At 35.5% G+C, this 10,038-nt stretch overlaps 1 protein-coding gene across 1 annotated transcript in view; it reads left to right on the forward strand.

Annotated features, from left to right (window-relative positions):
• stxbp1b (syntaxin binding protein 1b) overlaps nt 1-1,819 on the forward strand; it is a 29,090-nt gene extending 27,271 nt beyond the window's left edge. Inside the window, exon 19 of the mRNA XM_036598521.1 lies at nt 1,557-1,819. Coding sequence (XP_036454414.1) covers nt 1,557-1,663 — 107 coding nt within the window. The 3' untranslated portion in view covers nt 1,664-1,819. The remainder of the gene's footprint in view (nt 1-1,556) is intronic.
• Nucleotides 1,820-10,038: the final 8,219 nt, after the last annotated feature.

Here is a 10,038-nt window from a genome sequence, read left to right on the forward strand (position 1 = left end):
ACTATTTTGAGTAAGAAATCACATGAATAGAAATATGCATCACTCATTCAACTTATTTTGTTATTCTGTTGAAAAAAGGCAGCATTGTGTTTCTTTTATACAGTGATAGAAAACCTGGTAGCACACAGAAAGCTCCAAATTCCACACGCTGAAATTTTACTATGGCCAGCATGGGCATGCACTACTCTGGGGCAGATTTTAATTAGTTGAAAGGGACAAAGCCAAAGGCTCTGAATGTACAGTACTGTGCAAATGTCAGAGACGGCCCATTCATTTTATTAAATTCCAGTCAAACCAGACATTAAGTTATTCATTTTCAAAATATATTTAACAGAAACAAACTCAAAAGCCTCCAACACCAAGTACATCATATCTGTCAGTGTTCAGTTTTCATCCTCCTCTTGTGCTCTTTGTGCATCTACTACCACTTTACCTCTTCCATTCTTCCAATCTTAAAACCATCAAGTTACAGCTGTGTCCACCCAACAAAGGCTGCTCCCAAACTCACCTTAATGGCCTTGCAGATTTATTTCTCATGTGCATCTAAAATAGCTAAAGGAGATGTGTCTGAGGGAGGTTAGATATAAGAAAATCTGTTTGCAAGTCCAAGGAAATTATGTGAAATAGCAGGAGCTTCCATAACTGGAGATTAACAGATGTAGAGACAATGGGACTCCTAACAACAATACAAAGAGCTGGTAGATCACCAAAACTGGCACCATCAGAAACCAAACCAGGGGTTGCCAACATCTTTTACTGCCCTCTTGTAGCTCCACAGCAGAATTAGCTTTTTAGGTAAAAATAAAACAAGCTGAATTCAGCCTCGTAAAAACTCGAACAGTGAGAGACATTTTACAAGAAACTGTTCTACTTTTGCGAAAAGGTTTCCTGCTGGAGATGCGAGAAAAGCAGCTATAGCTGACCCTAGGCTCAAAGCAGAGCAAAGTACATCTGCGTTTTCATTTGTATTATATTTATTAGCATATACTAGACTAGTACATTAGCATATACTGAGACTTATTTAGAGCCAAGATGGTAAAATGTAACTTCGATAGCCACAACTAAAATGTAGAAACCTAAATAAATGTAAAGAGTGGACACACTAAATACTGAAAAATGTGAAGATATATTTAATTCTTGAGGCTTCTGTGTTACTTTCTGTTAAATGTATGAATAATTTGTACTTAATAGCCAATTCTTTGGATATTAAATCAAATCCCAGCACAGAGCTGCACATTAGGTAAAACGGGGTTAAATGCAAAGATGGATGTACTTTCCTCATGTTTGGTAGGCCCACTTCTGATATTAGTATCTATTGGAGATACATAAGTTTCAAAGTGCTCTGAAGATATATGAACACATTATATTCTGAGCATACACAATTGGAAATAAAGCAGTAGTCATTCAAAATAGCTCTTATTCTAAGAGTTTATCAGATGTTGCATAACTCTCTTGTGTATTATAAGAAAAGACTGCATGCACTTTCCACTTCTAGTTGAAAATGACAGATAATTGAAGAGGAAACAGCATGTAACCTTTTATATCTACCTTCACAGGTTCCACCCACACTATCACTCCCAGCAAGTACCTGAAGGACCTTCAACACCAAGACTTCCTGGACCCAAATGCTGCCCCAGAGGACAAGCTAACTGCCGAGGACTGAGGGCGGGACACACAGAGAGTGGGAGAGAGAGAAAGAGAGAGAGAGAAACACCCATCACAACCACCTTTCCTGAGCTGGGCCCCATCCAGCAGAGCCCAGGGGAGAAGATGAGTCCTATCATAATGCTCTAAATGCTCAGCTTTGTATCCCGGGCCCCTCCCCCAATCTACACTATTAAAAATAAAGGTCCAACAATGAAGAGGTTTATTGAACCTCCACATAATGTTAAAGGTTCTATACCAGTTAAAGGTTTTTCCTACAACTGCACCAAGAACCATTTAGGAACCTTTATTCTCAATGGTGTATTTTCCCCCTTCATTGCCTGGAAGCATCATATCTAAAATAGCGTTCAAACTTAGGCTCAGTCCCAAGTGAGACCCCCCAATATGGCCTGCATACATTTTAGTTTAGCTTACAGAAGAATCTTCTCTCAGCAGTTACTCTGTGAACAAATACTTCATAGCTTGTAAAGACATACAGTGCCAGTCAAACGTTTGGACACACCTACTCAAGGAGAGTTTTCCTAATTTTTACTATCAAAACCATACAATAACACTTACAGAGTTATGCAGTGATCAAATAAGTGTTCAATAAATCAAGGACTCAATAAAAAAGAGTTGATTAAAATTGACATTCTCTATTAATTGGCTTAACAATTAGCTAGCAGTTTGAATGTTAAAAAGGGTATCTGCAGGTCATTATAAAGTAGCGCTTAGCACATTCTCCACAAGGGGGGAGCTGTTAGCACTCAAGTCACTTTTGTGTGCATTACTGAAAGGGAGAAAACCTACACCAGCAGGATCTAACTAAAGCATGTACATTGTTGTCACAAATGTATTAATATTTAATTTAATTTTACAAATTGCATGCATATGAAGTGAAAGGTTTTGTTTAACTAGGTCTGGGAAACAGCTTAGTAGACAGTTATCAGGCTAACAGACTCCTGCAGTAATGTTCAGTTAGGCTTTTCCGAAGGATTGACTGTAAAACTGCAACATACAAAGTAAAGAATGCCGTTAGAGTGTCTGTTACAAGCTTCAAATGCTTTAAATGTAGCTGTTTATGCAAACCTGGCATAATTAGTATTTTAAAGTGTTTTAAAATACTGAGAATTTGGTGATAACTGCAAATATTTTTTATTCTAAATTGTTGTAACAAACAGAAACTTATTTAAAAACTTATTTTAAATTGTCATAACAAACAGAGCCTGATTGAGTAACATATTATACATTTTTGCCACATGGTGTTTTATTTATATACATATTTTAAATGCTTCTTTAAAATCTGTTTCAGTAAAGTATACTGAAATAGAAGGTTATGCATAGTATGTTATTGTTCAGTTAAGGCCTTTTGTATTATTTGGCCTTTAAAAAACAAAACATTCAACATTTAATATAAAGGAATATAATGATGCCTTCTGTCCGATGACTGCTTGGATAGGCTCCAACTCCCCCTGTGACCCAGAAGGATGAGCAACTTGGACAATGTGTGTGTGTGTGTGTGTGTAATATAATGATATTGGCAGCCCTAAACAAATCAAAGCTATCTTATATTTAAAAGTTTTCAAACAAGCATGCCCTTTGCTTTGATACAGCTTTGCACAAAATTGATATTCTCTCGATATATTATATATATATATATATATATATATATATATATATACTATATTGGAAGTAAATGTACACTGAGTGAAGTAAATGTACACATCAACTTCACAACAAATGTCAAGTACTTTGATCAAACTATTTTTCAGATGATGAAAAAACATTAATCTGATCGGGTGTGCCCAAACATTTGACTGGTACTGTACATTATCTTTAAGAAGTGGGAGAGAAGAGGAGGGTAGGAGAATCTGTGGGTTCAGATAAACAGCTCTGATGTAGATGTTGATTACAGTGCAGTGTTTCAGTGTTTCATAGATATAGAACAGTCGTTGTCACTCTTTGTGCAGTGGCTAAAGCTCTCGTGAGAGTGTGTTTGATTTCTCTTTATTCTCAGGTTTGCATCCATACATTCCACACATGAAGTGCAGCATGATATTGATTTCTAACACCTGCGCCACAGCTTACTATAACAATACCTCTTAAAGACAATCAGACAAGGAGCAGGATAGTTCAGATCCATTTGACTCTCCATGTTAAGTGACCTGTAGCATAACATTGCTGTCATAAGATCCCTTGTAAGCCCCCTTTTCAGGTTTTTCAACATTTCCTGATAAATGGACCAATAGAAATGCCCCAAAATGACTTCAGATCGTATTAGATTAAAGTACTTTAAAGAAAAAAATTCCTGTTCTTGCACTCTTAGCAAAAAGGGCTCTATATAGCAGCTATATCTGTCCACAGGGACCCCCAGACAGTTCATATGTTTGTTCTATTCCTCTTTGTTGGGAGTTATGATCAAGCAAAAATGTGGAATGTCTGGGGGTCCCTGAGGACCTGTTTGACAACAACTGCTATATTGTCCCATAAAGTTTGGCTGGCAATAATAGCAGGACCCTTTTTGGTGCTACATAGAACTGTTGTAATCAAGAGTGCAGGAGAATAACCATTTAACCTTGCAAAGAACCATTTAAGCATTCAAATATTTATTTGAGTTGTTTTGGTTTTACAGTACTGTGCAAAGGTCAGAGACTTTTTCGGAGAATTTTATAGCATCAGCAAAAAAAAAATATATATATATATATATATATATATATATATATTAATTGATTCAGTACTAAGTGTGTGCACAATTTTATTACAGCATCCATTCTTTTCAGGAGACTTGCTTTCAGTTTTTTGCAAGATTTTCCTAAGACAGAAATCTGCAGGGATTTTTCCCCACACCTCCAAAGTTCAGTCTTAGAAGTTGGTTGCACTTTGCTTCTTACAATCCAAGTAATCCCAAACACACTCATTCCTGAACACAACACTGATGTTGAGGTCTGGACTCAGAAATGGTTGTTCTGAGAACCCCAGCTTGTTTGATTGGTTTGCAAATTTCTCTTCAAGAATGGAGCTTGATATTCTTCTGTTTCTCAAAGATGAAAGATTTAAGTACTCTTAAAAAAGATGGTTCTTCTAGGGTTCTTTAATAAAGACTGGTTCTATATAGAACCATGGACACTTAAAGAACCATTTGCACTGCTTAAAGGTTCTTGGCATTGTAAAATGGTTCTTCAGATTGATGGAGAATGTGTTGTATACGGTTCTATATTAAACCTTTTGAAGAGGGTTCCATGTAGCACCAAAAGGGGTTCTCCTGTTGTTACAAGCTTGACATCATAATAATAGAATGCTTTTTGGTGCTATGTAGAACCATTTTCAACACAATCTCTATCAATCTGAAGAACGATTTCACAAAGTGACCCTTTAAGAATGCAAATGGTTCTTTCAGTGCTCATGGTTGTATACAGTACCATTGTCTTATTTAAGAGTGTACTGTTATCTGATGGTGACAGATCTCCTTCAGAATATCTTCTGAGAAATGAATATTTTGTACTTAATTGCCGTTTTGACTGGAAATGGTCTCTTTGTGACTTTTGCTCATGACTGTATACATCCCCATTGCTTTTACTAAAGAACATTTGAAGAACCTCTTATGTAATGCTTTTCAAAAGTTACCATCTCAAGCATACAAGGTTTCGTTATGACAGCGATGATAAGTCAAACCAACACTGCCCTCCATTCAGTTCAATGTTTCAGCTAAGAGTGATCACAGTGTGTTGGAATTTTTCTTCTATGGTGTTATGGCTTTAAAATGGTGAAAAAAGGCTGTTATTATTAGACTATTAGATTAAAATAGGTAGTAAATATGCCATCATGTTCTATCATTAAATATAGAGAATGGTAGTGAGTCAGTGAAGACTGAAATGAGTTCAGTTTGTGCTTGTTAATAGATGAATGAAGCACCTGTGCATAAATTTAGTGCAGAGTTAAAAAAGAATAATATACAAAATGTGCTAAAAAATGGTCTATAACATTGTCAGAGCTCTTAGCAGTTTGTAGAATAGCTGTTTAGTGAATGGTAGATAGAAATGGAGAATAGTGTGCCTCTAGGGTGACCCGCTGTCTCTCATAGCAAAGCTGAACGGAGACAAAACTCACCTGAAATATGAATGAATTCATGAGCGGTCAGTATTTTGTCAAATGTATGCTTTACCATATTGAATGTATTATTCAGATCTTTGGTTTATAATGAAGGACCAGTGCAGTTTGATCATTAAATGTGGGGAAAAAAGGAAAAGGCAGTTGGAATTGTTCCAGTGTCATTGACCATATCTTAATATGTTGCTAATACATGTTTTGAAGAATCATTCAGGATTAAGTATTTATAAGCTGTTTTGTTGTCTGTATTATCTGTCATGTTACATTTGTATCTCTCGTGATCCTGTTTGAACTTTGCCATTGTGCTGCATTGTGCTTATACTGTATGTACAATAGTAGCCAAGAGTTAAAGGAGTACTTCAGCTTTTTTTGACTTCCTCTAGCTGCCACATCTGTAGCATAGTGTTGATTACTACAGGCAATAATACCATTGAGAACTACAGACAACTCTGCAAAAATGGTATCTTGTCAAGTAAAATTATCTTAAATCTAGACGATACATCTAATATTTCTCCTGTTCAGATTGTTAATCTTAATTTAAGATCATTAACTTCATTTTTAGACATTTGTACTTGTTTTAAGTAATTTATTAAGTAAAATGATCTCACTATATTGGCAGATAATTTTGCTTGTTTTAAATCAATGTGCTTAAAATGAGCAAAATTATCTGCCAGTATAATGAGATCATTTTACTTAATAAAATGACTTAAAACAAGTAAAAATGTCCAGAAATAAGCTAGATAATCTTACAATAAGTGGACAGCCATCTCAACATGGGAAATATTTTGATTAAAGATCAAGATGCCATTTTTTGCAGTGAATCCATTCATTACGCTGCAGTTAGCAGAAAAAACAGAAAACATGATGACTTGAAATATAATAGAATCCAATGGGCAGGTGCTGAAACAACTACCCATTGGCTTCTATTCCATCTCTTTTGAGTCCTTGGACTTCTGTCCTTTTCTAAGTACAGACAAATTATTCTCCATGGTAACTGATAATACAATACACATGCAGCAAAAAGAGACTAGGTTAAAAAATATTGGAATATTTCTTTAACTCTATTTACTTTCCATCTAAATCTATCTTATCTGCTCCACGCATCTCCTTTGTCCTGTTATTTGAAACTTTTGCTTCATCTGCTTCAGTTCTGGGTTGTTGTGCACACTGTTTGTAGGTCTGTAGTGTGATTTCCTTTTCTTTTTGTTGATATTGTGTTTCATTGTTGAGTTAGACTGCAGATGTGAAGGTAAAACATGGCAGATGTAACACAATGTTGTACTGATGTTGTCTAATAAAATGGCCTCTGTACAAATAGAGTGTTTTTTTTTGTTTTTTTTTGTGGTTTCTGCAGGAATTTTAAAAATGTGTTCCATATATTCATGAAGAGGAATCCTGTTTATTTTACAGAGAACATCCATATGCTTTATTTAAAGTGTGGACCCTAAAGCAGGGGGCACATTTTGACTAATTCATTAAAATTACACAAATTAGTTTTTAGGGATTCATTATTCTACATTCATCAACACTAATTTGCTGCTGTGTAAGCGGCTGCCCCATGGCTCCATACTGTTTCAGTTCAACAAAGTGTAAAACAGGGAATGAAATTTTTAACAGGCATCTCAGACTGGAGGTAATTCCCTCAGTCAGACACAGAGGGGCACCACCAAACCATTCAGACCTCAACAACATTACATGTAACAGTTCCATCAGGATCTTAAGGCCTTTTCTGCGATTTTTGCAGGCTAAAATACTTCATTTTGCAGCACCTTTTCTCTATATTTAAAGCAGTACTTGTGATTTGTATGTTTTGGAGTGATCATTCCATATTATGTGGTTTCTGGCAAAATACAGGAGTTACTCAGTGTTGCTCACTGTGTGGAATGTTAGATAGTTTATTGGTGCTTCTCGCTACGTTAGTTCTTTAATCAGCATTTTGCTCCCTTCAACTAAACTCTCTGCAGCCAATACCAACAACATTTAGAATATCAAGTGTTGACATAGCATTAGCAACATTGCTAGCAGTTATATGTCACTACATCATATAGCTGAGCAATTCTCATTCTCGAAACCTATTTATATTGTTTTAGCTGGTTACTATATTTCTTGTTCTTTTTTAAGCATCTACAGATCGTGCTGTAAATGTGCTTTTAGCATGTTCTACAGCAGCAGGGTTGCCAGGTCCAGGAAAAATTTGCTTAAAAGCCACCCAACAGAATTTGAAACTTTTCTCCCAAGATTGCATTTTCAATTTTTCAAATAGCACAGTTTGGCAGGAAAGCCATTGATCTGCCAACCACAGCACAACATTCCACAGCATAACCAATGAAAAGTGGAAGCATGTGCTTCTACATAACCAGCTCTTCTGAAGGTAGGTGCTCTGCCCTGATCATAATTTGTTGTGTCGATAATAGATATCAAGTGATACAAAAAGGAAGGAAAGGGGGGATTGCACCCCTCCTCAAATCAAGCCCTATGTTGATGTTATTCAGCAGTTTTCAAGTGAAACTTGAAACAAAATCACATTTCTGTAGTCAAATGTTGACAAAAAATGAGGAAAAGAATTAAAATAAAGTGTCCTCACACTTATTTTTGAGATCAAATCTAGTAGCACTGTAACTCTAAATCAGGCCTTGATGGTATCGACACACGGTCTGCACATCACACGATGTTGCACAAAAGATGCACGCTTACAATAATTGTGAAAGCAATTCCACAATTAATGCATTTAGTGTGGAAATCATACGGTGATGAGACAAAATTGAGAGCACTTACAAATATTGAATTTTGAATCAGTCTCATCTGATTATTCAGACTGTGTCCTAATCAGCATAGTGCTCTAGTAAATAGCACTGGTGTGAATTCAGAGTGGGTTGTTCCTCCACCCAAACTTCAGTTGCAACATAACTACGTTTAAAACCAAAGTAGACTGTTGTCTCGTTTAATTATAGCAAGTAACAACCAAAAAAGTAGCTCTAATCTGTCTGATAATAGGTTTTAAAATGGTCTTTACTGTATTATTATAGTCGTTCGTTGACTTTTGCCATTAGTTATTAATAGTCCTTCCTTTTTCTCCTTAATTCTCCTTATATTATTATTACCGGTATTTTGCTGAAATATCTATAACATGCAGACTAAGAACTTTAGTAACACTATGGAGAGAAAAATGCTATTGAAATAGGCTGCAAAATTGGATCTTTAAACTAAATATTTACAATATTTCTGTATTTCATATTATCATAGTATTTTAACACTGCCATCTAAAGTATGACATATGAATAATATGATAAGTATATTTGTAGACATACTTTGTTTCACCCAGCGTTTTGTTTGAATTGATCTATGTATGCTGTAGCCTCCTGACACCCCCCTCTCCCCACCCCTTCTCCACGTGTCAGACCAAATTTGCTCCCCTGGTAAAACACAATAACTTCTATTAGTAACATATTCATTAAAATAACTAATGTCTAATATAGTTGTATGCAGTTTTAGGCACAGCATTACTGATAGCTCAGTGATCTCAGCTGCTGCTTTATATATTTGTATAAAGAAGCAGATACAAAACCTGTTACTTATTTAATAACTTTAATTCATGTTTGAAAAGTGCCATGAATCATAAATATTTCAAGCAACAATAGCAAAATACTAAACCAGTCTCTAATTGTGCACTCAGTACTATATTGCTTTGCCAGATCAACTTAAACACATTGCTCCTAAAGCCAGATCAGTTATGATACCATGTAAATCCCACAAACTGCCTTAATGGCTCTTTGACATCTGCAAAAAAGCATGAAGTCATCTATTTTATAGATCCCAAAGTGTTACCACAGCAAAATCTATTGCTGAATGAACACTGGCCCAAATGACCACTGTAAGAGTGAATTCCACAGTGGACATTCTGCTGTGAAAGATGAGACAGACCTACCCTATTAGATAAGGTTTCAGTTACATACACATATAAGGATCATGATGTAAGTGATAGTCATTGAAATCATGATATATCTGCGTATTTACATAAAAAAAACACAATATTAGATAAATAAAGTTGATATATACAGCTTTATATATTCATATGTACAGTAATGCTCTGCATGTTGTCTAGGACTATTTCTTTAGGGATATGACATGCATTTATACAAACAAAAATAAAAACCATATATGATTGAGTTATACACCTGATCTTCTCAAAAATACTGATATATAAACATCTCGATAACCCTTTCATCCTATCATCTCACCACAGCTCGCTCTAAAAATAGATCCGTCATTGCTTCATTGCTTTGAGCA

Source organism: Colossoma macropomum, unplaced genomic scaffold (assembly GCF_904425465.1).
Source record: "Colossoma macropomum unplaced genomic scaffold, Colossoma_macropomum, whole genome shotgun sequence".
Lineage (NCBI taxonomy): Eukaryota > Metazoa > Chordata > Actinopteri > Characiformes > Serrasalmidae > Colossoma > Colossoma macropomum.